The following is a 26,797-nucleotide window of genomic DNA, read 5'->3' on the forward strand; positions in this document are numbered from 1 at the left end:
CTTCTGATCAATTTTATGTTATTTTAATGGACAACAAGTGTGCTTTTATTCCAAAAACAAGGACATTTCTCAGTGACCCCAAACTTTTGAACGGTAGTGTAAATATTACCTCAATTACCTCGACTAACCGGTGGCCCCGCACATTGACTTTGTATCCCCTGTATATAGCCTCGCTATTGTTATTTTACTGCTGCTCTTTAATTATTTGTTACTTTATTTCTTATTTTTCTTAACTGCATTGTTGGGTAAGGGCTTGTAAGTAAGCATTTCGGCGCATGTGACAAATACAATTTGATTCCTAATATCTAGTAGTCATTCATCTTGATGCTGTTAATAATTGTCAGTTACGTCATATTATTTGTGGTATTAAGGCTAATTATTTTCCTTATTTGAATGTTGTTAAACAATATTCTATGTATGTTAACATTTTCTAGTAAATTGTTACGAATTTCGACCATTGTGTTCTTTTTGTATTATTACATCTTCATCGCGAGACATTTTTGTTGTTGTGCAAGCTTGCTGGCATCTCAGAGGTTGGTAGTTCAAAGGATCTGAGCCCACCCACTGCGGAAACGAACAGACGATTTGTCGCGAGAGAGGGTTTGTTTACATAACAGGTTAAGTGAATTTACGTAGTAGGTTAGAAGAATTACGTTAATGTTAGGAAGAGTTTAGGGTGAGATTTCGCCTCAAAATTACAGTCAAGTGTTGTCCCCGACGCGACCACTAGATGAAGCTGTAGGCCAAATCCTTCTAGCCATAACGCTAGAAACAAAAACATACTATCTGTGGCGACAAATCATCATTATCAAAACACGGGCTTGCAAGACATTGATGTATAAATACATTTAAAAACGGGGCTTCCTTCAAGCTTGATTAGGCCGGCGCTGCATTGATAAAATGACAAATATTCGTCGTGATAATTCTCAAAGTTTATCAAAAGCTTGGATTGCACTGAGGAGACTTGATAAAAACGGTTGGTCTATTTTTTTAATTCATCCTTTTGGTTGGAGTTGCGTAAACGTTAGGTTTCTTTTGATTTATTTTGCTTCTACACCTGCATTGCTTGCTGTTTGGGGGTTTTAGGCTGGGTTTCTGTACAGCACTTTGAGATATCAGCTGATGTAAGAAGGGCTTTATAAATACATTTGATTTATTGTTGCTCCCTGACGCTGTGTTTACACTGGTTTCCATATAAACAGTCTCTGAGTTTCATCTCTGGGTTACATTTTAGCTCGTGCTAGTCGTGGGTTGCATCTGAAATAACGTACAAATCTAGCTACCCCCTTATCAAGCTCAAAACGGCAGCCCTAAATATTTACACGTAACAAAAATATAAACGCAGCATGCAACAATTTTAAAGATTTGACTGAGTTACAGTTTATAAGGACATCAGTCAATTTAAATAAATAAACTAGGCCCAAATCTATGGATTTCCCGACTGGGAATACAGGTATATACAAATCTGTTGGTCACAGATACCTTTAAAAAAGGTAGGAGCGTGGATCAGAAAACCAGTCCGTATCTGGTGTTTCCACCATTTGCCTCATGCAACGTGACACATCTCCTTAACATAGAGTTGATCCCGGCTGTTGATTGTGGCCTGTGTATGTTGTTCGACACGTCTTCAAAGGTTGTGCAAAGTTTCTGGATGTTGGCAGGAACTGGAACATGCTGTAGTACATGTTGATCCAGAGCATTCCAAACAAGCACAATGGGTGACATGTCTGGTGAGTATCCAGGCCATGGAAGAACTTGGACATTTTCAGCTTTCAAGAATTTTGTAACAGATCCTTGTGGCATGATCCTTCAGCATTATCATGCTGAAACAGAGGTGAATGGCACGACAATGGGCCTATAAGGATCTGTGCATTCAAATTGACATCGATAAAATGCAATTGTGTTCTTTGTCCGTAGCTTATGCCTGCCCATACTGTAACCCCACCGACACCACTCTGTTTACAATGTTAAGCAAACTGCTCTCCCACACAACGCCATACACACTGTCTGCCATCTGCTTCCCTGTGACGGTTTCTGACAGTTTGTGCAGAAATTCGGTTGTGCAAACCCACAGTTTTATCAGTTGTCCAGGCGGCTGGTCTCAGACAATGGTTACACGTGGTCTGCCCTTGTAAGGCCGCTTGGACTCCTGCCAAATTCTCAAAAAGATGTTGGAGGTGGCTTATGGTAGAGAAAGTAACGTTAAATTCTATGGCAACAGCTCTGCTAGACATTCCTGCAGTCAGCATGCCAGATGCACTCTCCCTCAACTTGATACTTCTGTGGCCTTGTGTTATTTAACAAAACTGCACATTTTAGAGTGGCCTTTTATTGTCCCCAGCACAAGGTGCACCAGTGTACTGATCAAGCTGTTTAATCCATTTCTTGATATGCCACACCTGTCAGGTGGTAAATGAGAAATGCTCACTAATAGGGATGTAAACAAATTTGTGCTACATTTTTTTAGAGAAATACGTTTTTTGTGCATATCATTTCTGGGATCTTTTATTTTAGCTCATGAAACATGGAACCAACACTTTACATGTTGCTTTTATATTTTTGTTCAGTATAATAAAAATGTAGTACATTCTTCCAGCCCAACTTCAACTAGCGGGAAGCAGGTGGATTTGACATCTTTGTTGATGCACAGTTCACTGAGAAATGATAGCCAGCAAGGCTACTTGAAATTAAATGGAAGCCCCCTATCAAGGCTTCACATTATAAACCATCTGTGATTATTTCTTGCAGTTGCACACATAAAAAGCTGAATTCATTGCAAATTAGATGTGTTTCTCCTATTCCAGATGACAGAGTCATTGCATTGCAAGAGGTCACCATTCCAAAGGGTATGGAGGCCACTACAGTTAAACAGGTAGGCAGAGTGGTTCAGCAGTAGGCCAAATTGTCAGGTCAGGTTTCTCCCCCATACTAATAGCTCTCTCGCTCTCTCTTTTTCGCCCTCTCTCTCTCTTCAAGATCATAACACATTTGTTTGGATTGAATTCTGCTAATGTGACACAGACATTTAAGGTATGCCATATATTTTTTGAAATAAAGTTCTGTTTCCTAAAATTCAGTCTCAAATTATTGTACCATGTACTGTATACTGACTGACACTATTATAATGTATCCCTTACCAAATGATGGCATATTTCTAGATAAGAAACCACAAGGGCTGTCTGATTCCATTCAACAGCTTTATACCGGTGAACAGCAAGCACATGTAAGTACTGCAACATTCAGTATGTTACTGTGAGCCAATCATTTACTAAAATGTATATTTAATGTAAAAATAAAAAATATTCAAGTGTAATTCATTCTATCAGTGCATAACATTAATGTCTATATTTTGATTCATAGGCCATATGTGCTGGAAGTGGCAACAGTCTTTCAGCATGGTACACATTTAACTTATATCCTCACATTTCACATTAAAATATAATTTAAATAACAGATATATGGTGAGCTACAAAAGTATTAGGACAGTGAAATGTTTTGGGGCTCTGTAAGTCCAGCACTTGACACTCTGAAACTATAGCAATTTTTGTACATAGTCCCCCCATTTTAGGGGACCAAAGGTATTTGGACAAATTCACTTATACACTGAGTGTACAAAACATTAAGAACAACTTCCAAATATTGAGTTGCACCCCATCTTTAGCCCTCGGAACAGCCTCAATTCTTCAGGGCAAGGACGCTACAAGGTGTCAAGCTTTCCACATGCAAGCTGGCCATTGTTGATTTCAATGCTTCCCATAGTTGTGTCAAGTTGGCTGAATGTCCTTTTGGTGGTGGACCATTCTTGCTACACATGGGAAACTATTGAGTGTGAAAAACCCAGCAACATTGCCATTCTTGACACAGACCGGTGCACCTACTACCATACCCCGTTCAAAGGCACTTAAATCTTTCCCTTACCCGTTCATCCTCTGAATGGCACATGTATACAATCCATGTCTCAGTTGTCTCAAAGCTTTAAAATCCTTCTTTAATCTGTCTGCTCCCATTCAACTACACTGATTGAAGTGGATTTAACACGTGATATCAATAAGGGGATTGTAGCTTTCACCTGGATTCACCTATGTGTCAGTCTATGTCATGGAAAGAACACACTCAGTGTATATGCATTAAAGTAGTCAAAAGTTTAGTATTTGGTCCCCATATGCCTAGCATGCAATGATTATGTCAAGCTTGTGACTCTACAAACTCGTTAAATGCATTTGCTGTTTGTTTTAGTTGTGTTTCAGATGATTTTGTACCCAATAGAAATTAATGGTAAATAATGTATTGTGTCATTTTGGAGTCACTTTTATTGTAAATAAGAATGTTTGTAAACACTTCTACATACATTAATGTGGATGCTACCATTATTATTATTATTATTACGGTTAATCCTCAATGAATCGTGAATAATGTGTGAGAAAGTTAAACGCACAATTATCATACCCCCCCGCTAACCTCCTCTTTTATTGTAATGGTGAGAGGTCTTCGTGGTATGATATTTGTGCATCTGTAACTTTGTCACTCATCATTATTCACAATTCATGTAGAAGTGTTTAGAAACATTCTATTCTTACTTACAATAAAAGTGACTGCAAAATGACACAATACATTAATTTCTATCCACACAAAATAATCTGAAAGACAACCAAAACAAACAGTAAATGCATCCAACAAGTGTGTAGAGTCACAAGCTTGATATAATCATTGCATGCTAGGAATATGGGACCAAACTAAACTTTTGACTACTTTAATACACATGTAAGTGAATTTGTCCCCTAAAATGTGGGGACTATATACAACAAGTGCTGTAATTTCTAAACAGTTCACCCGATATGGATGAAAATTAAATTAATGATTTTATGCACTTTAACATGTATAATTTCAAATCCAAAGTGCTGAAGTACAGAGCCAAAACAACAAAAAAATGTGTCACTGTCCCATTACTTTTGTAACTCACTGTATTATTATCTAGTATATAAAATCTATGTTGTTTCCCTTCTTGTTAGAATGCGTGATTGATGTTGTGTGGTGTATTTGTTGATTCTAAGTCATTCCAAAACCACGGACCATTGCCATGACAGTAATCAATAAAAGTATGCGAACAAGACTACAAGGTGTTGTCAGAAGGGTAAGACAATATTTCTAAGGGCTTTCTATATTCATAATCCAGAGAGGAAAAAGCATTGATTTGTCATTATTTATTTTTTCAGATAGTGAGACTTGAAGAACTGTTTCCTCAGATTAAATTAAGACGTCATGAGAAAATTTATCAGGTACATCATAAGAATCCATCATGTTGTACGAAAAAAGTATCAAAATGTTTGCACTCACTAATGTAAGTTGCTCTGGATAAGAGCGTCTGCTAAATTACTCATGTAAAATATTGGAACTACAGTATCATCATACATATGTCGGCTGAATTCTGTTTTATTTTAATAGGAAATAGAGTTGCTGAACCAACAGTTGAGATTTCTTCATAAAAGAATGCAGGTAAGCATAAGTATTGCTTATGACATATAGGCAGAAGAAAATAAAAAATGTAGATTTTCTGTTACTGCACATAAGATGAGAGTTTACTTTAATCGAGCACAAAGAGGTGTGTACCACAGTCTACTGGCTATGTTACATTCAGATTGTGTTTATTATAGATGCAATTATTGTTTCAGATGGCTGATTCTCACAGCTGGATGGGGATGTTCATCAGAACCCCTATGTGGTAGAACAAAACACCTAGGCCCAACATGTTTTATGTACTTTCCATTTGTTTACTGTCAATTTTACCATAGCCATATGAGCAGATTTAAGAGTAATGGTAAATCTGGTTAATATATATACCTATAATCTGATGTTATCTGTAGTGTAGCATATCTTGAAAATGTATGAGTTTGAGCAGTGTAGAAAATCAATTTGCTGTTGGAGATAGTTGGTATAAAATGTTCACCCCCCCAAAAAAATAAAACTGAGCTTATTAGTATTTTGGGAACAGTAGTTCCAACTAGCCTTTGTACAAGTCTGTTTGTGCGATCATTCCACCACCTAACATGACAAGGGGAGTGGCAAGGAGTAGAATGATCTCACAAACAGAACTTGTACCCACCCAGGCTAGCTCCAAACGATTGGCATGATGCTTTAGTGCTTTGGTACATGATTGTGCAACCTTTCCATCCCCATTACTGATAAAATAAAAAGGGGTTTTGTCAACTTTATTGATTTAGGGGGGAAAAAATACTTCATGTGATTTTTCAAGTGAAACTCAATGTTCTCAAACAGTACCAAAATAAAATGTACTAAAATATTTGGGTTAACCTTTTAACTGGACATTGAAGTCAAGCATACAAAGATACATGAGAAGCTTTTGTCCCATGAATAGTTATACTAAATCCATCAAAAGCATTTGCTAAATTTGAAACATAATTAACTACATGTAAGGCAGTGTTCCCACCATCTTTATGCGCAAACCAAGTCATGAGACAAAGGCAGATATTTAAATAGCATAGTGGCCTCAACTCAGAGGTGGTTGGCAAATTGTTCTGGGAATATGTGAGTGCAAGGAATGTAAAATGTATTAATTAAATACAGATAGTACAAAATGTCATGTGAATAGAGTAGTTTCAAATCTATTGAACTGTTGAGGAGTTTGTGTTCTTTGCCTAGGGGGACATTTGACTCATGCAAACAGTGATTGTCCTTTTAAAGTAAGTAGACAAGATGTCACTTGTCACACAAAAAATAAAAATGTATTTGTATGTAATTACAGAATGGTGTCAAACGGAGTATGCACCAAATGTCACATTGATCCACAATTACAAAGATGCATTTCGTCCAGCAACAAATATTGAAAATTATATACATAAAGGGCATGGGTGACAAAAACAGTACACTAGGATTCACAGGACACGTTTCCAGTAGGACAGTTAAGCAAAATCAATAATTACAGAGGCCATTTTACTTTTATACTTTCTCTTCAGTCTCGGGACATTAAACTAAAACTTATCCTATCCCAGAGACCATGGTCTTTAAACTTTTCAGAGATGGGAAAGTTCTGGCTCGTGAAAAGGACTGGAGTACTTGTTGGCAGTTCTATTCGCTTTTTGACTTTTTGCTGTCATTCCCGTTCTTCTCTGGGACAATCTCTTCAGGCTTTCTCTTCTTGGTGCCGTCGGCCATGCTGCTGCCAGGGTGAGCGCTGAATGTGATGATGATGCAGGTCATGTTGTCACAGCCTGTGCCATCTCCAGATGTATCAGGTGCCAAGCAATGGTCAAGTAGCTACGGAGAAAAAATAAAGTTTGAGAGCGCTAGTTCATTGTTAAATAAAGAATGAGTAATGTCATGATTACAGGGAAGTGGTGGATCTCAGGTACATCAGAGGTTTCCCAACACAATAAAAAAATATATAATCTTACTTCTTCAACTATGGAGGACAAAGGCCTGGCAGCATCATCGGCTTTAGGCTTTATTCTCTGACTGACAAAGTCTACAACCTCTTGACTGCTCATGACGTTCCTGTGGATGACACTCATTAATGAGGGGAAATATAGCTGTGGATTCATTTCACACATTGATTATTGAAGTAATTTAATTTAAGAAGAAAAAAAAAAAAACTACCAGATTCCATCGCATGCAATGATCATGAAGTCATGCTCTGGGTTGAGGGTGAGCTCTTTGACATCAGGCATTGAGGAGATCATCTGCTCCTCTGGGCCAAGGGCCTTGTTTCGTTTGTAAAAGTGATCGCCTGAAAACACAAAGGCCCTTTCAATCTAATGTCTTTTCTTCAACAGCAAAAAGTACCGTAATTTCCGGACTATAAGCCGCTACATTATTCCCACGCTTTGAACCTTGCGGTTTATACAATAACACAGCTAATTTATGGATTTTTCCTGCGTTCACAAGATTCACGCCGCCAAAAAAACTGAGCACCGTCACATAATGTGACGTAAATCAAGCGCGCTCAAACTTCCATCATTCTGATTACGGTAGTCATTTTGTCACCCTCATCATGGCAAAGACACAGAAATGCATATGATGCAGCTTTCAAGTTGAATGCGATCGATCTGGCTGTTGGAAAAGGAAAAGAGCTGCTGCACGGGAGCTTGGCCTTAATGAGTTGATAAGACGTTGGAAACAGCAGCGTGAGGAACTGACTCAGTGCAAAAAGACAAAAGCTTTCAGAGGGAAGAAATCAGATGGCCCAAAGTATTTGCAGCCACTCGACATCAGTGTAAATCGTACATTTAAGGTGGTGCTCCGTGTTCAGTGGGACTCTTGGATGACAAGTGGGGAGAAATCCTTCACTAAAACGGGTCGCATGCGAAGAGCAACTTATGGTCAAGTCTGCCGGCCGCATGCGAAGAGCAACTTATGGTCAAGTCTGCCAGTGGGTCCTGACAGCGTGGAGCATTGTCAAAAAATCCACTATCATCAACGGGTTTCGAAAGGCTGGACTGCTGCGTGTTGAAGAGGGCAGCATGAGCTCAGCAGAGAATTTGCCTCCGGATGAAAGTGACGAGAGCGACAATGAAAACGATCCAACATTGGATGAAGCAATTCTGAGGCTATTCAACTCCGACACCGAAGGAGATGACTTCAGTGGTTTCAGTGCACAGGAGGAGGAAGATAGTGACCAATGACTTTCTTGGTAGGCTACTGTTTACTGCTATTTAAATAAAAAAAATTGTTACAAGCCGTGTTTCGTGAAAGCCTATTTATTTTTGTTACAAGCCGTGTTTCGTTAAAGCCTATTTATTTTTGTTACAAGCCGTGTGTCGTTTAAAGGCTGTGTAAAGTTAATTTGTTTCAATGTACCGGTAGGCACCTGCGGCTTGTAGACATGTGCGGCTTATTTATGTACAAAATACATATTTTTTAATAATGCAGTGGGTGAGGCTTATATTCAGGTGCGCTTAATAGTCCAGAAATTACAGTATATATTTCTTGAAACAATGCCTGATAATTCAAATCAAAATGCCAGGGCTAGGAAATGCAGGAGGATCGATTTACCGATGGCCCTAGAGAGGTTGAGTCCTCCGTTGACACGACCGTCCATGGTGACCTTTCCACCAGCATTCTTTATCCTGGCCAGCTCCAGCTCATCCTCTGGCTTGTGGTCGTAGGACATGTCTATGGCCTTGCCCTTCTCAGACACCACACAGCGGGAGTCGCCGGCGTTTGCCACAATCAGCTGTTTCCCTCTGATCAGAGCCACCACTGCTGTAGTGCCACTGTCTGCGCCAGGCTGGGGGAAAAGGGCACACAGTTAATCTGAAAATTGCCACCTTCAGTTTAAAGGGCCTGTGATTAACCCACTACACAGCTAAGGATAATAATATTTTGCATTTAGGGAGGCATAGAAAGTAATCACTACTTCAGACGCAAAACACCCCATTACCTTTCAACAACCAGGGCTACTCAGAAATCCTTTTAAGAAAGCGCTCTCCATTCAAGGTTTAAGTTGAAAATTAAGATGTGTATTCTACCTCTTCTTTTCCATCCATTCCAGGGTAGCACATCTCCTCATTCTCTTCATCAGAGTCCTCCCCCTCTTCAGTGTCTTCTTCCTCACTGTTTTCACCTTCATCTTCCTCACTGGCATCCTGTAGAAGCGTAATTACATAATTAACACAAAGCATTCTTTCCAAAAATATTTTAAACAGTTCGTGTTGAAAAATCCAGTGGGGGAAAATCTATTAACAGCAAATGTGAGTTACAGCAGAGGTGCCCAACCCTCCTACTGGAGAACAGTCATTCTGCAGGCTTTTGCTCCAATCAGAATCTATCAACTGATTCTACCAATAGCTCCTCACCAGGACCTCTAAGCTTAATCAGGTGTGTAAGAACTGTGTTTGGGCAAAAGCTTGAATACCCAGTAGCTCTTCAGGCAGAGGGTGGGGCACCAGAGTTAGAGTAACAGGAACTTAACTCCTGAAGGAGAGTTCTTCCCCCTCACCTCCTCTTCGCTACCCTCCTCGTCTTCCTCTTCCCCCGACTCGTCACTGTCCTCAAAGAACTTTGAGCTGGTGTCTCCTGGAGCCGGAGCTGCTGAGGAGGAGCAGGAGGGCCCGGTTTCCTTTTCTCCTTCAGAGGACCCTGCTGCTCCGGTCACTGAAGAGCTGTCCCCTCCTGCTCTCCTGGCCCGCAGCTTGGAGAATCCCGCACCACCAGCTGCACTTCCAGCACCATCAGCCTTCCGATTGCAGTCTACCTCACTCTCCACTTCTCCGTTGATGCCCTTCTCCCCATGGGAATGTGGTTCACCTTCCCCAGACGCTTTTTTGCCCTCCGGACAGAGCTTCTTGTGTTTAATCGCATTGAGGTTCTGTCCATAGCGGACGAGTAACTCTTCAATGGTCAAGGTGGCCTCTTCGTGCAAAAGTTCTGCCTCCTCATTGTCCACTAACAGACAAAGGAACACATGGGTTTGAATCAAACTATTTGTTTTGAATAAAGCACAAGGAATGACAACTACATATTTAACGTGGTCAGCTGTTACAGCGTACTTACAATCATCTTCTTCAGCCACTTTTTCATTTGGTGCTTCCTCTTGTGGGCGGCCAGCTATCTGAACAAGCTCTTTGATCACTTCCTCTGTGGTCACCCTGCTATCAATGGCCAGAAATGCATCCTCCAAAGCCTGAAACACATCCACCCACCTAAGACAAATGTATGCTGCTATGGAGTAGATTTTGACAACAAATACAAGAGCTACTGAACCAAAGTTGGTTGTACTCACTTAATGTGAGATTATACCCAATAAACATTGTAAGAGTGTATATAGAAAGTGCACATATATGCACCATGTTCAATTGTCCATGTCAAGAGGATTCCTTTCCATACCCAAAAAGCATTCTTGCACTCACCTTTTGCAGTTTGCCATCTTTGTAAGTCTTCTGTTCCTTAATGATTTCAGGAAGGTACTTGGAACAGTATAATGCTACTTCCTCACCTGAGAAAGCAAGTATTAAACAAGTTATTCTAAGTAATCGATAATGTCTGACATTAACAAAAATAACATACAATCAAGGTATGCACAAAAGTTAATATTCAGGATAAAAAGAACAGTACCTCCATGTCCATCATACACAGCAAACATAGCCGTTTCATCATCCAGTTCTGGAATGCAGTTGTGAGCATCCTGTTGAAAGAAACAAAAACGTTACTCTCATGAAATGCCATTTCTATGAGCAGTAGAACAGCTACATCATAGAAATCAGACCGGTGCCGCTTGAATGTGAAATGAATAATGATGCATTTACATTGTTAATGTTAACGGCCCAGTCTTGCACATCTTAAATATTTATATAAATACATTCCGGAAAACTACCTAGCTACATTGTTGGATAACTACAAAACTATATAGTTAGCCACAAACAAAAAGTATTCATGCGCAAATAAAACTTAGCTAGCTGGCCAGTGTTGACGTTGATAGTTATTAAGCCACGTGTTTAATGGTTGGATAGCTATGCCAAGCCCCATATGTTTGATAACCTGTAGCACATTATAGACAACTTACACTACTTTTTGTTGTCTGAACCAAATCATTTCGTTAGCATTCTAGCTAACTGGTAGCTAGTTAGTTGGACACCATACTGGCAACGAATGACTGCGGAATCCAATCCAGCTAGCAATTTGTTTAGATCATCTTACCTCCATTGAGACACGCCAGCCCTGCATGGCCGCAAAGCCATAGCTCATATTTTGGTTTCCCCCATTGGAAGAGGACTTCACTGTATTGGGTTGCGACAAGTAAGCTCCCATGATGGACCAACAATGGGTTTCAACTTCGTTGGTGTTGGAAAATCCGATGTAGCAAGGGAAAAAAACAAGATGACGATAATAAATTACAGATGCTCCAACTTCACCGTACAGTTCATTATATCATACAGTAGAGTACAAACATTTCTATCATGCAGTAGAATATAAACATTGCACATATGTTTGATAAAGGGCCAAATACTAGTTAGCCGGTTTATTGCTAGCTTGGATGGGGTATCTAGCGACTGTTGGCTAAGCTAACAAACGAACATAGACACCGTTCTTACTCGTAAACTATATATTTTTAAGCGAAGGCAAATGGGACACCATTAACCGGAAGATAATACTTGATATCAAAACATTTCAGGCTTAAAAGTGAGACCAATTTTAACATTTTACAGGAAAATACCAGCACGTGTAACTACAAACACAACAGACCTCTCAAAAATAATCGGATACATAAAGGAAGCGGAAACGATGTGATGAATGAGAAGTGCGCATGTCTACTTGTGAGCAGCGGCGTTCAGAAAGGGCGCCAAAACTTTAGTTGCAGAGAACGAATACGTCCTCAAGGTGTCACTAAAGTCTCCGATTCTAGTGTGGCCAACAAACGTTGGAGTGGATCCCTATGTCCTTTCTCCACTTCCTTTTCTTTTAACATGAAAAAAGGCGACAGGCAGCAGTTCGGTAAAAACATGTTTAGTTCTTTAATCAGTAGACACGGAAGAGATTTTAAATACCCAAGAATACAACAGTAGGTGGGGGAAAACAAAGGAGATGTGTATTGCCACTATCTTGTCCTGTGCTGTTATTATTTTTGTAACTATTCTAACCCCCTATGCAAAGTCAAAAAGGATCATTGCTAAAAAAAAATGAAAAAGTTTAGCAAAAAATGAAATTGAGTATGTTTTATTCCAATACTGAGCTTTTCCTTAAACTTTTACAACAGTTGAGATTCCCTTCCTCTTGAGGTAGATTGTCCTGTCCTGTGAACTGGAACAAACACACACACACAGTTGTGAAGAAGGCAGTGCCTCTTCCCCCTCAGGAGGTTGAAAAAGTTTGACATGGGCCCTCAAATCCTGAAAAGGTTCGACAGCTGTACTAGTGAGATCTGGCTGCATCACTGTTTGGTATGGAAATAACACCACCCTCGATTGCATGGCAATACAGAAGGTTGTGCGGACCTCCCAGTACATTACTGGGGCTGAGCTCCCTGCCATCCAGGACCACTATATCAGGCGGTGTGAAAAGGAGGCCCGGAAAATCATCAAAGGCACCAACCACCCAAGCCATAGACAATTGTTTTCTGCTGCCTCACGGCAAGAGGTACCGGTTCATCAAATCTGAGACCAACAGGCTCCTGGACAGCTTGTATCTTTATTGACCTTTTATTTCACTATTTGCACTGTCTCCATGCACACTCACAGGGACTTACACACTAACACACACTGTCACTCCAACACACACACACACAAACACTCACTCCATCATTTGCTCACTCACACATAATATGCACATACATTTATACTGACTCTACACACCCACACACCCACTCACATGCAAGCTGCTGCTACTCTGTTTATCTTATATCCTGTTGCCTAGTCACCTTACCCCAACACATATCTATAGTTGAAGTCGGAAGTTTACATACACTTAGGTTGGAGTCATTAAATCTAGATTTTCAACCACTCCACAAATTTCTTGTTAACAAACTATAGTTTTGGCAAGTCGGTTAGGACATCTACTTTGTGCATGATACAAGTAATTTTTCCAACAATTGTTTACAAACCGATTATTTCACTTATAATTCACTGTATCACAATTCCAGTGGGTCAGTAGTTTACATACACTAAGTTGACTGTGCCTATAAACAGCTTGGAAAATTCCAGAAAATGATGTCATGGCTTTAGAAGCTTCTGATAGGCTAACTGACATCATTTGAGTAAATTGGAGGTGTACCTGTGGATGTATTTCAAGGCCTACATTCAAACTCAGTGCCTCTTTGCTTGACATCATGGAAAATCAAAAGAAATCAGCCAAGACCTCAGAAATAAAATGGTAGACCTCCACAAGTCTGGTTCATCCTTGGAAGCAATTTCCAAACGCCTGAAGGTACCACACTCATCTGTACAAACAATAGTACGCAAGTATAAACACCATGGGACCACCCAGCCATCATACCGCTCAGGAAGGAGATGCGTTCGGTTCCCTAGAGATTAACGTCCTTTGGTGCGAAATGTGCAAATCAATCCCAGAACAACAGCAAAGGACCTTGTAAAGATGCTGGAGGAAACAGGTGCAAACGTATCTATATCCACAGTAAAACAAGTTCTATATCGACATAACCTGAAAGGTCGCTCAGCAAGGAAGAAGCCACTGCTCCAAAACCGCCATAAAAAAGCCAGACTACGGTTTGCAACTGCACATGGGGACAAAGAACGTACTTTTTGGAGAAATGTCCTCTGGTCTGATGAAACAAAAATAGAACTGTTTGGCCATAATGACCATCGTTATGTTTGGAGGAAAAAAGGGGGAGGCTTGCAAGCCGAAGAACACCATCCCAACAGTGAAGCACAGGGGTGGCAGCATCATGTTGTGGGGGTGCTTTGGCGATGAGGTGGTGAGTGTAGGTAGCAACACATCTGCCACGCTAATCCTCAACACTGGAGCTCCACAGGGGTGCGTGCTAAGTCCCCTCCTGTACTCCCTGTTCACCCACGACTGCATGGCCAGGCACGACTCCAACACCATCATTAAGTTTGCCGACAACACAACAGTGGTAGGCCTGATCACCGACAACAATGAGACAGCCTATAGGGAGGAGGTCAGAGACCTGGCCGTGTGGTGCCAGAGTACCAACCTCTCCCTCAACGTAACCAAGACTAAGGAGATGATTGTGGACGACAGGAAATGGAGGACCGAGCACGCCCCCACTCTCATCGACGGGGCTGTAGTGGAGCAAGTTGAGAGCTTCAAGTTCCTCGATGTCCACATCAACAACAAACTAGAAGGGTCCAAACACACCAAGACAGTCGTGAAGAGGGCACGACAAAGCCTATTCCCCCTCAGGAAACTAAAAAGATTTGGCGCGGGTCCTGAGATCCTTTTTTACGTTGCTGCTACTCTCTGTTTATCATATATGCATAGTCACTTTAACTATCAAAAGCCTGAACTAACATTCATGTACATACCACCTCAATTGGGCCGACCAACCAGTGCTCCCGCACATTGGCAAACCCGGGCTATCTGCACACTTTTCATCATATATGCATAGTCACTTTAACCATATCTACATGTACCTCAATCAGCCTGACTAACCAGTGTCTGTATGTAGCCTCGCTACTTTTATAGCCTCACTACTGTATATAGCCTGTCTTTTTTTACTGTTGTTTAATTTCTTTACTTACCTAACACCCTTTTGCACTATTGGTTAGAGCCTGTAAGTAAGCACTTCACTGTTAAGTCTACACCTGTTGTATTCGGCGAACATGACAAATACACTTTGATTTGATTTAACTTTGCTGCAGGAGGGACTGGTGCACTTCACAAAATAGATGGCTTAATGAGGAAGGAAAAATATGTGGATATATTGAAGCAACATCTCAAGACATCAGTCAGGAAGTTAAAGCTTGGTCGAAAATATGTCTTCCAAATAGACAATGACCCCAAGCATACTTCCAAAGTTGTGGCAAAATGGCTTAAGGACAACAAAGTCAAGGTATTGGATTGGCCATCACAAAGCCCTGACCTCAATCCCATAGAAAATTTGTGGGCAGAAATTAAAAAGCGTGTGCGAGCAAGGAGGCCTACAAACCTGACTCAGTTACACCAGCTCTGTCAGGAGGAATGGGCCAAAATTCACCCAACTTATTGTGGGAAGCTTGTGGAAGGCTACCTGACACGTTTGACCCAAGTTAAAAAATTTAAAGGCAATGCTACCAAATACTAATTGAATGTATGTAAACGTCTGACCCACTGGAAATGTGATGAAAGAAATAAAAGCCGAAATAAATCATTCTGTCTACTATTATTCTGACATTTCACATTCTTAAAATAAAGTGGTGATCCTAACTGACATAAGACAGGGGATTTTTACTAGGATTAAATGTCAGGAATTGTGAAAAACTGAGTTTAAATGTATTTGGCTAAGGTTTATGGAAACTTTCGATTTCAACTGTATCTCCATCACTCCAGTATCCCTGCACATGTAAATATGGTATTGCAATGGACTTTTTATATAGTGTATATAGTATACTTACTTTATTGTTTTTTTTCTAGTAATACATTGTTATTGATTATTGCATTGATGGGTTTTGAGTTTGTGAGAAAGGCATTTCACTGTACATGTGCATGTGACATTAATATTTGAAACTTGAGTCAGTGGAGCCTCAAGGGGTCACCTAGTTCCTCATTAAACACAGGGGGGAGACACACACCAGTGCTCAGGTTGTTTTTTCTAGAATGCCAAAAGCCTGCTGGTGGCCAATAACACCTCAAAGCCTTTCATCATTTCATCAGTTTTTTTTAACCTTTATTTAACTAGGCAAGTCGTTAAGAACACATTCTTATTTACAATTATGGCCAACCAAAAGGCAATAGGCCTCCTGCGGGGACAGGGGCTGGGATTAAAATACAAATATAGAACAAAACACACATCACGACAAGTGAGATGCCACAACACTACATCATGTAGGAGTTAAATGTGTCTGAATAACAAATACTAGTGTCAATGTGTGAGTCACATTGGTCTCTTTCTGATTCTCACATTCAAAATCAGATTCTGATTCTGACATACTTTTATTTACTGCATAAGTAAAAGCAGCAAATGTATCACCTAGGCACCACTGCCATTCATTCCAATTAGACTGGTTTTGGATTTGCTATTCATTCCAATTAGAGTGGTTTTGGATTTCTACTTGACCAAGATGGCTGCAATCTTCACCCCATTATGTTACTTTGAGGATTTATGACATAGGATTTATGACATAGTAATTTAATAGGATCTCTATGGGCTAGACTGAGCCTCTTCAAATGACAGTCAAGCCGATCTTACTAAATTGACCACATGTTATGGTAAAATATAGTTTATGGATCTCTGTAGGCCTATCATTGATCTATATAGCAGGTGGCACATACAACTCACAGATTTACACAGAAAAAGCTAAGTTGATCAGGACTCAGTGTGCTTTATCATGGGTCAAAGTTTAGCTTAGAAGGTCATAGGTTTTTAAAGACCATTGCTTTATCCCTACGCAAGAACAACACAATGTTTTAAATGTGGAATGCATGTGCGGTTAGTCTAATAAAAGTACTTATGTAGTCTTATAAAAGGTCCTGTAAAGTAGGTTAATTTTCCTTTAGTTTTGACACAGCGTAACTTGTAATGTGGAAATTGTTGTTTATTTCAACACTGCTTTATTGATGACAGTGACAGTCGGTGCCGTTTAAGATTTTTTATATGAGCATGGCCTTGTTTTTTTCTATTACATCATATTGAGCTGAGATAAGGCGGGGCTTTACCTAGCATAGACTTTTAGATAACCTGGAGCCAGTGGGTTTGGCGACGAGTATGAAGCGAGGGCCAGACAACAAGAGCATACAGGTCGCAGTGGTGGGTAGTATATGGGGCTTTGGTGACAAAATGGATGGCACTGTGATAGACTGCATCCAATTTGTTGAGTAGAGTGTTGGAGGCTATTTTGTAAATGACATCGTCGAAGTCGAGGATCGGTAGGATGGTCAGTTTTACAAGGGTATGTTTGGCAGCATGAGTGAAGGATGCTTTGCTGTGACATAGGAAGCCGATTACAGATTTAATTTTGGATTGGAGATGCTTAATGTGAGTCTGGAAGGAGAGTTTACAGTCTAACCAGAGACCTAGGTATTTGTAGTTGTCCACATATTCTAAGTCAGAACCGTCCAGAGTAGTGATGCTGGACGGGCAGGCAGGTGCAGGCAGCGAACGGTTGAAGAGCATGCATTTAGTTTTACTTGCATTTAAGAGCAGTTGGAGGCCACGTAAAGAAAGTTGTATGGCATTAAAGCTCGTCTAGAGGTTAGTTAACACAGTGTCCAAAGAAGGGCCAGAGGTATACAGAATGGAGTCGTCTGCGTAGAGGTGAATCAGAGAATCACCAGCAGCAAGCGTGACATCATTGATGTATACAGAGAGAGTCGGCCTGAGAATTTAACCCTGTGGCACCCCCATAGAGACTGCCAGAAGTCCGGACAACAGGCCCTCCGGTTTGACACACTGAACTCTATCAGAGAAGTAGTTGGTGAACCAGGCGAGGCAGTCATTTGAGAAACCAAGGCTGTTGAGTCTGCCGATAAGAATGTGGTGATTGACAGAGTAGAAAGCCTTGACCAGGTCGATGAATACGGCTGCACAGTAATGTCTCTTATTGATTAAGATATCGTTTAGGACCTTGAGCGTGGCTGAGGTGCACCCATGACCAGCTCTGAAACCAGATTGCATAGCGGAGAAGGTACGGTGGGATTCGAAATGGACAGTAATCTGTTTGTTAACTTGGCTTTCAAAGACCTTAGAAAGGCAGGGTAGGATAGATATACAGTGGGGAGAACACGTATTTGATACACTGCCGATTTTGCAGGTTTTCCTACTTACAAAGCATGTAGAGGTCTGTAATTTTTTATCATAGGTACACTTCAACTGAGAGACGGAATCTAAAACAAAAATCCAGAAAATCAAGTAATTTATTTTATTGCATGACATAAGAATTTAATCACCTACCAACCAGTAAGAATTCCGGTACTCACAGACCTGTTAGTTTTTCTTTAAGAAGCCCTCCTGTTCTCCACTCATTACCTGTATTAACTGCACCTGTTTGAACTCGTTACCTGTATAAAAGACACCTGTCCACACACTCAATCAAACAGACTCCAACTTCTCCACAATGGCCAAGACCAGAGAGCCTGTTTGAAGTTTGCCAATGACCATCTGGATGATCCAGAGGAGGAATAGGAGAAGGTCATGTGGTCTGATGAGACAAAAATAGAGCTTTTTGGTCTAATCTCCACTCGCCGTGTTTGGAGGAAGAAGAAGGATGAGTACAAGCATGGAGGTGGAAACCTCATTCTTTGGGATGCTTTTCTGCCAAGGGGACAGGACGACTGCACCGTATTGAGGGGAAGAAGGATGGGGCCATGTATCGCGAGATCTTGGCCAACAACCTCCTTCCCTCAGTAAGAGCATTGAAGATGCGTCGTGGCTGGGTCTTCCAGCATGACAACAACCCAAAACACACAACCAGGGCAACTAAGGAGTGGCTCCGTAAGAAGCATCTCAAGGTCCTGGAGTAGCCAGTCTCCAGACCTGAACCCAATAGAACATCTTTGGAGGGAGCTGAAAGTCCGTATTGCCCAGCGACAGCCCCGAAACCTGAAGGATCTGGAGGAGGTCTGTATGGAGGAGTGGGCCAAAATCCCTGCTGCAGTGTGTGCAAACCTGGTCAAGAACTACAGGAAACGTATGATCTCTGTAATTGCAAACAAAGGTGTCCCGTCCTGACCTTAGTTCCTTTTTTATGTCTCTATTTTTGGTTTGGCCAGGGCTTGAGTTGGGGTGGGCATTCTATGTTTTTGTTCTATGTTTGTATTTCTGGGTTTGGCCTGGTATGGTTGTGTGTCTTCACCTTACAGAACTGTTTCGCTTCATTCACTCTCTCTTTGTTGTTTTTTGGTTATTGCAGTGTTCAGTTTATTTATTAAAATGAACATGGACACTTACCATGCTGCGTTTTGGTCTGATCCTTCCTATTCCTCATCCGAGGAGGACAACGATCGTTACAAAAAGTTTCTGTACCAAATATTATTTCTGATGTATCAAATACTTATGTCATGCAATAAAATGCAAATGAATTACTTAAAAATCATACAATGTGATTTTCTGGATTTTTGTTTTAGATTCCATCTCTCACAGTTGAAGTGTACCTATGACAAAAATTACAGACCTCTACATGCTTTGTAAGTAGGAAAACCTGCAAAATCGGCAGTGTATCAAATACTTGTTCTCCCCACTGTAGGACTGTAGCAGTTTGGGTCTAGAGTGTCTCCTCCTTTGAAGACGGGGATAACTCCGGCAGCTTTCCAATCTTTGGGAATCTCAGACGATACGAAAGAGAGGTTGAACAGGCTAATAATAGGTGTTGCAACAATTTCGGCAGATGATTTTAGAAGAGAGGGTCCAGATTGTCTAGCCCAGCTGATTTGTAGGGGTCCAGATTTTGCAGCTCTTTCAGAACATCAGCTATCTGGATTTGGTTGAAGAAGAAATGGGGGAGGCTTGGGCGAGTTTCTGTGGGTGTTGCAGGGCTGTTGACCGGGGTAGTGGTAGCCAGGTGGAAAGCATGGCCAGCTGTAGAAAAATGCTTAATGAAATTCTCAATTATAGTGGATTTATCAGTGGTGACAGTGTTTCCTAGCCTCAGTGCGGTGGGCAGCTGGGAGGAGGTGCTCTTATTCTCCATGGACTTTACAGTGTCCCAGAACTCTTTTGAGTTTGTGCTACAGGATGCAAATGTCTGCTTGAAAAAGCTAGCCTTCGCTTTCCTAACTGCCTGTATGTATTGGTTCCTATCTTCCCTGAAAAGTTGCATCTCACGGGGGCTATTGGATGCTAATGCAGAACGCCACAGGATGTTTTTTTAATAGTACCAAAAGCCTACCCTGACTTGCATTCGCAATTGAAAGTGAAAGTTTAAAAAAATACAATAAATATAGTTCCCTCGCTCTCGCTTCTCCTTAATTTTGGAAGAAATTAATTTGTTCAAAACTGTTCAGCTATTGTCTTTCTCTCTTTGAGTCAACTTCTCACCACATTTTACGTACTGCAGTGCTAGCTAGCTGTAGTTTATGCTTTCAGTACTGGATTCATTCTCTGATTCTGTGATTTGATGGACAACATGTCAGTTAATGCTGCAGGAGCTCTGATAAGTTGGAGGACGTCCTCCCGCAGTTGTCATAATTACTGTGTAAGTCTATGGAAGTGGGTGAGAACAGTGGTGAGAGCATAGTGAGAACTAGGTTTTGTATTCAAGGTAGCTGTCCTCCAGCTACACCATGGTGTTACCCTACAGAGTGCTGCTGAGGCTACTGTAGACCTTCATTGCAAAACAGTGTGTTTTAATAAATTATTTGGTGCCATGTGAAAATATTTAGTATATCTAAAAAGGATGCATTTTTTATGTTTTACTATTTACATTTTTATGAAATTCACTGAGGAGGATGGTCCTCCCCTACCTCCTCCGAGGTGCCTCCACTGATTGACGATTGACATCCTAAAAAGTGAATCTAGAAAGAGAAGGCCAAAAAAACAACAAATTATTTAAATTAAACAGCAGTTGTTTACCCCCAAAGCCTTTATTTCATTTTTTTACCCCTTTTTTCTCCCCGATTTCATGGTAGTTACAGTCTTGCCCCACAGCTGCAACTCCTGTATGGACTTGGGAGAGACGAAGGTCGAGAGCGGTGCGTCCTCTGAAACACGTCCCAGCGAAGCCGCACTGTTTCTTGTCACAATGCCCGCTTAACCCAGTATCCAGCTGCGCCAATGTGTCGGAGGAAACACCAAACACCTGGTGACCGTGTCAGTGTCAGTGTGCATGCACCCGGCCTGCCACAGCACGATGGGACAAGGATATCCCGGTCGGCCTAACCCTCCCCTAACCTGGACGACGCTGGGCCAATTATGCACCGCCCCATGGGTCTCAAGGTTGTGGCCGGCTGCGACATAGCCAGGACTGAACCAGGATCTCTAGTGGCACAGCTATCACTGCAATGCAGTGCCTTAGACCACCGCGCCACTCGGGAGGCCCCCTCAAAGTCTTCTAAAATGGGTTTGTCCCTGATGTCAGTTGAAAACTGGGGGTCCCTGCTGTGATTGACATTTGGAAAGGGGCAAGTCCAGATGGAGAGGTGTGAATCTGTGAGAACTGCTCTCTCAGAGAAGGCGGATGAAGGAATTACTCCTTCAACTGCTGAGTCACAGAGAGCTCTGGATTGTATTGAGACAGCAGCTGATATGTCTCAACACACACTCACATACATGACTCCTACATGATACGAGTGTCAGACATTGCTCCATGGTAAAATAATTCATAACTGGAGTGTGACAATCTTTTTTAAATCATGATATTGATGCACCACTATTGGTGGCCTTGATTTAGCGCTCTTGTGTTTTTGGGATAGACTTATGATTCCTGTTTATTTGGGATACTTCTTGAGTGTGTCTTCCAAAGAGCCGTCATTGTAAATAAGAATTTGTTCTTAACTGACTTGCCTAGTTAAATAAAGGTAAACATTTTTTTTTTACAAATTTGCCTGCAGCTGTCAAAAAGACAAGTGGGTAAAAGAATTCTACTTGGGTGTCCGTAATTATTCATGGACATCCCTATCAACCGGCGGCTGATAAGATAGAGGCCTAATCAGGGAGAGAGAGTCTTAAGTCCCCCCTTTTGCATATGCAGAACTCTAAAATGTATTTGCTCAATTTGGGGGATTAAGGGCGAACAAGAGTCCTCTCTAACTTTTTCTTTCACTCTCCCCCTCTTCCTTGGTGTGAGCAACTGATGACCCAGGGATGCGTGATCCCCCTTGGGGATTAGTGCTCTAAGTCTATGGGTTATGGAACGCTGCCATCTGCCACCAGGCACATTCATATACTCAGCAGAGGTCGGCATCATTTGTTGATTTAAAGGGATAACTTAACTTTCCCAGGACAGTATGACCTCATCAGTCGCCTAGAAAGAACTACTGTCTGCACATGAGGCGCTGAACCAGAAGAATCAGGCAGAATTTTAAGTGCCACACTAAAATAAAAGCCACCTTTCCACAAAATGATGGATGTCCCTCTGGCAATACTGCGTCCTTTTTGTGACTGAAGGATCTTGTTGATGAGAGAAATAACAAGATTGCATAAGATGATGAAACATATAGGATGTCACAGCACCAGTGACAATCGTTCATTGTTGTAGCAGGCCTACAATTCATCAGTGATTGATGTTGGTCATGTGTTTGTGAATGCACCCTCAAACTGATATAAGAGTCCCAGTGTTCCATCACATCTCCTTATTGAAACTTAAACAAGCGTTGCCTGGGTTGAAATAGCTATAAAACTAAATTTAAAAGCTAGAGAACCCTTAATTCACTCAGTGGACACCTGTGCGTCAGGCCTTTGTCCACCAACCAGCTGGCTTTGGCCAAAGTGTGAGAAAAAAGAGATAGACTCATTTGAATGCAAAAGCTCTTAGACACCATAAAGCCATACTTGGGAGAGAAAATAACACACAAAAAGCTGTCCAAGTCCTTGAGAATGCCACAAGGTATTCTTGTCTGGGTTGAAGTATGGGAGCAAATCCTTACATATCAGTATGGTTGGGTGACCCCGTGGGTAGTCAATGGGCAAGTTGATGGAGACATCATTTTATTACAGCCTTATTCAGTATAGGACACTCAAACCTTTATGAATTTGATTTAAACATTATTGTTCCCAAGAGCTTAAAGTCAACATTTGTCTCAACATTCAATACATTGTCAAGAGCCAGCACACACACATGTTCAAGAACCCATCTGGTGTTTGGGGGACCGGAAGCAGGAATTATTTGTCCTGTCCACTTTTGGTGCCAGTGGTTTGTTGCTCTTTTTAAGGCGACGTGGCGTGCGAGAAGGATCTTGGAGGGGATTAAAAAGTGACAGGCTTGAGTGTCCTACTATCAGACTGAGCTCATGCAAGGAATTTGGTGGCTTAGGGGCTCAGATACCATCTTTCCACTACTGCACTATTTGCTCTTGCTTGGCGTCACTGTTTAGCTTACATGTGCCGAAGGACAACTACATGCTCAATTGGTGTCAACACCATTTGTGGTAGATGTGTTGTGAATGGGTTAATACTGAGCTAATGTGGACTCTCTTTTTTGGAAGAGTATGGAGGAACGTTCTTTAATAAGTTTGTTTTTTGCACCTCTTATTCAACTGGCTGAGTCTGTTGAATACGATTCCTGTGAATTGCTGTGAAAAGTAGCAGGTCAGATGTTTGCCCACCTCTGCTGATAGTCAAGGGCCTATTCAGACTGACAAGAGTTGTAGGAGAGTCTGAGGAGAGGTGCCGCAAAGGGATTTCTACTTTTCCTTGCCTTACAGTGGCTTGAGAAAGTTTTCACCCCCCTTGGCATTTTTCCTATTTTGTTGCCTTACAACCTGGAAATATAATCGATTTTTTCGGGGGGTTGCACATTTGATTTACACAACATGCCTACCACTTTGAAGATGCAAAATATTTGTTACTGTGAAACAAACAAAAAATAAGACAAAAAACAAAAAACTTGAGCATGTATTCTTCAAGGCAAAACTGCTCCAGCTCCTTCAAGTTGGATGGGTTCTGCTGGTGAACAGCACTCTTTAAGTCATACCACAGATTCTCAATTGGCCATTCCAAGACATTTTAAAGGTTTCCTCTTAAACCACTCAAGTGTTGCTTTAGCAGTCCTGCTGGATGGTGAACCTCTGTCCCAGTCTCAAATCTCTGGAAGACTGAAACAGGTTTCCCTCAAGAATGTCCCTGTATTTAACGCCATCCATCATTCCTTCAATTCTAACCAGTTTCCCAGTCCCTGCCTATGAAAAACATCCCCACAGCATGATGCTGCCACCACCATGCTTCACTGTGGGGATGGTATTCTCGGGATGATGAGAGGTGTGTTTGCGTCAGACATAGCGCTTTCCTTAATGGCCAAAAAGCTACATTTTAGTCTCATCTGACCAGAGTACCTTCTTCCATATGTTTGGGGAGTCTCCCTCATGCCTTTAGTTAAAAAGTGGGAAGGTGAACGGAAAGGCTCTGGAGCAACGAACCGCCCTTGCTGTCTCTGCCTGGCCGGTTCCCCTCTTTCCACAGGGATTCTCTGCCTCTAACCCTATTACAGGGGCTGATTCACTGGCTTACTGGGGCTCTCTCATGCCGTCCCTGGAAGGGGTGCGTCACCTGAGTGGGTTGATTCACTGATGTGGTCATCCTGTCTGGGTTGGCACCCCCCCTTGGGTTGTGCCATGGCAGAGATCTTTGTGGGCTATACTCAGCCTTGTCTCAGGATGGTAAGTTGGTGGTTGAAGATATCCCTCTAGTGGTGTGGGGGCTGTGCTTTGGCAAAGTGGGTGGGGTTATATCCTTCCTGTTTGGCCCTGTCCGGGGGTGTCCTCGGATGGGGCCACAGTGTCTCCTGACCCCTCCTGTCTCAGCCTCCAGTATTTATGCTGCCGTAGTTTATGTGTCAGTGGGGCTAGTGTCAGTTTGTTATATCTGGAGTACTTCTCCTGTCCTATTCGGTGTCCTGTGTGAATCTAAGTGTGCGTTCTCTAATTCTCTCCTTCTCTCTTTCTTTCTCTCTCTCGGAGGACCTGAGCCCTAGGACCATGCCCCAGGACTACCTGACATGATGACTCCTTGCTGTCCCCAGTCCACCTGATCGTGCTGCTGCTCCAGTTTCAACTGTTCTGCCTTATTATTATTCGACCATGCTGGTCATTTATGAACATTTGAACATCTTGGCCATAATCTCCACCCGGCACAGCCAGAAGAGGACTGGCCACCCCACATAGCCTGGTTCCTCTCTAGGTTTCTTCCTAGGTTTTGGCCTTTCTAGGGAGTTTTTCCTAGCCACCGTGCTTCTACACCTGCATTGCTTGCTGTTTGGGGTTTTAGGCTGGGTTTCTGTACAGCACTTTGAGATATCAGCTGATGTACGAAGGGCTATATAAATACATTTGATTTGATTTGATTTAAACACCAAACGTGTTTGTTTATTTTTTTCTTTTAGCAATGGCTTTTTTCCGGCCACTCTTCCGTAAAGCCCAGCTCTATGGAGTATACGGCTTAAAGTGGTCCAATGGACAGATACTCCAATCGCAGTCATGGGTGAACAGGGAGTACAGGAGGGGGCTGAGCATGCACCCTTGTGGGGCCCCAGTGTTGAGGATCAGCAAAGTGGAGATGTTGCTTCCTATCTTCACCAACTGGGGGCGGCCCGTCAGGAAGTCTAGGACCCAATTGCCCAGTGTTGAGACCCAGGGCCTCAAGCTTAATGATGAGCTTGGAGGGTACTATGGTGTTGAATGCTGAGCTATAGTCAATGAACAGCATTCTTTCATAGATATTCCTCTTGTCCAGATGGGAAAGGGCAGTGTCCAGTGTGATGGCGATTGCATCGTCTGTGGACCTATTGGGGCGGAAAGCAAATTGAAGTGGGTCTAGAGTGACAGGTAAAGTGATATGATCCTTGTCTAGTCTCTCAAAGAACTTCATGATGACAGAAGTGAGTGCTACGGAGAGATAGTCATTTAGTTCAGTTACCTTTACTTCTTGGGTACAGGAACAATGGTGGCCATCTTGAAGCATGTGGGGATAGCAGACTGGGATAGGGAGAGATTGAATATGTCCATAAACACACCAGCCAGCTGGTCTGCGCATGCTCTGAGTACGAGGCTAGGGATGCCGTCTGGGCCGGCAGCCCTGTGAGGGTTACACGTTTAAATGTCTTACTCAGGTTGTCCACGGAGAAGGAGAGCCCACAGTCCTTGGTAGCGGGCCTCGTCGGTGGTACTGTATTATCCTCAAAGTGGGAAAAGAAGGTTCAACATTGCACACCGTTCTTTCATAATCAATGCACCACAGGCTTCATTTAATCAATATCATACAAATTATTACATGAAACAAATGCAAATTGTGACTTAAAATGTTGTTCATTCACTGGGGAGTTGACCCTGTTTGCCTTTGCATTGAAATGACTGTGCTCTGAGATTTCTTTATTTCTTTTTTATTAAAGCTACGTCGAAAATGTCAGACTTTAACAGGCTATAACTGGGATTGTAGGTAAAAACTCAGTAAAACAAGACTCAAATAGAGGCCTGAGAATAAACAGAGGCCTAAGAATAAAGTCTACTGGTCCTTAAAATAAGGGAGTGTGGGGAGGGGCTGGAAAACAATCAAATGATGTCCTTTTGCTCTCTTCCACCCGGGTTTTGT

The 26,797-nt window shown here is 41.8% G+C and overlaps 2 protein-coding genes across 4 annotated transcripts in view; one reads left to right on the top strand and one right to left on the bottom strand.

Annotated features, from left to right (window-relative positions):
* Positions 1-552: 552 nt before the first annotated feature.
* The window catches only part of si:zfos-1056e6.1 (uncharacterized protein LOC107988029 homolog), a 28,896-nt gene continuing 2,651 nt past the window's right edge, over positions 553-26,797 (top strand). Inside the window, exons 1-9 of one of the 2 annotated variants that reach the window (XM_042306184.1) lie at positions 555-976; positions 2,805-2,872; positions 2,977-3,030; positions 3,159-3,223; positions 3,361-3,398; positions 5,052-5,131; positions 5,214-5,276; positions 5,443-5,493; positions 5,670-6,298. In XM_042306184.1, the coding sequence (XP_042162118.1) occupies positions 901-976; positions 2,805-2,872; positions 2,977-3,030; positions 3,159-3,223; positions 3,361-3,398; positions 5,052-5,131; positions 5,214-5,276; positions 5,443-5,493; positions 5,670-5,723 (549 nt within the window). In that variant the 5' untranslated portion in view covers positions 555-900 and the 3' untranslated portion in view covers positions 5,724-6,298. Of the gene's footprint in view, positions 977-2,804; positions 2,873-2,976; positions 3,031-3,158; positions 3,224-3,360; positions 3,399-5,051; positions 5,132-5,213; positions 5,277-5,442; positions 5,494-5,669; positions 6,299-26,797 lie in introns of those variants that run through there. The other variant, XM_042306183.1, reaches the window with a different exon arrangement.
* ppm1g (protein phosphatase, Mg2+/Mn2+ dependent, 1G) lies at positions 6,192-12,292 on the bottom strand. 2 transcript variants are annotated; one of them, XM_024388127.2, is made up of 11 exons: positions 12,196-12,292; positions 11,650-11,783; positions 11,068-11,137; positions 10,863-10,948; positions 10,507-10,636; positions 9,953-10,398; positions 9,483-9,599; positions 9,007-9,241; positions 7,612-7,741; positions 7,410-7,509; positions 6,192-7,272 (listed from the first exon to the last, which is right to left on the bottom strand). In XM_024388127.2, the coding sequence occupies exons 2-11, from the start codon at positions 11,758-11,760 to the stop codon at positions 7,084-7,086; spliced, it is 1,614 nt and encodes a 537-aa protein (XP_024243895.1). In that variant the 5' UTR covers positions 11,761-11,783; positions 12,196-12,292; the 3' UTR covers positions 6,192-7,083. The 2 variants fall into 2 exon arrangements, with proteins under 2 accessions (XP_024243895.1, XP_024243896.1); XM_024388128.2 differs by lacking the exon at positions 12,196-12,292 and adding an exon at positions 12,045-12,179.

Source organism: Oncorhynchus tshawytscha, linkage group LG25 (genome assembly GCF_018296145.1).
Source record: "Oncorhynchus tshawytscha isolate Ot180627B linkage group LG25, Otsh_v2.0, whole genome shotgun sequence".
In the NCBI taxonomy this organism is placed as follows: domain Eukaryota; kingdom Metazoa; phylum Chordata; class Actinopteri; order Salmoniformes; family Salmonidae; genus Oncorhynchus; species Oncorhynchus tshawytscha.

Coding starts and splice junctions, on each gene's coding strand:
- ppm1g (XM_024388127.2), bottom strand. CDS start 11,760: ATGGGAGCTTACTTGTCGCAACCCAATACAGTGAAGTCCTCTTCCAAT. Junction 10,949..11,067: donor TGTGTATGATGGACATGGAG/GTACTGTTCTTT, acceptor TTGCTTTCTCAG/GTGAGGAAGTAGCATTATAC. Junction 10,637..10,862: donor AAGATGGCAAACTGCAAAAG/GTGAGTGCAAGA, acceptor GATGTGTTTCAG/GCTTTGGAGGATGCATTTCT.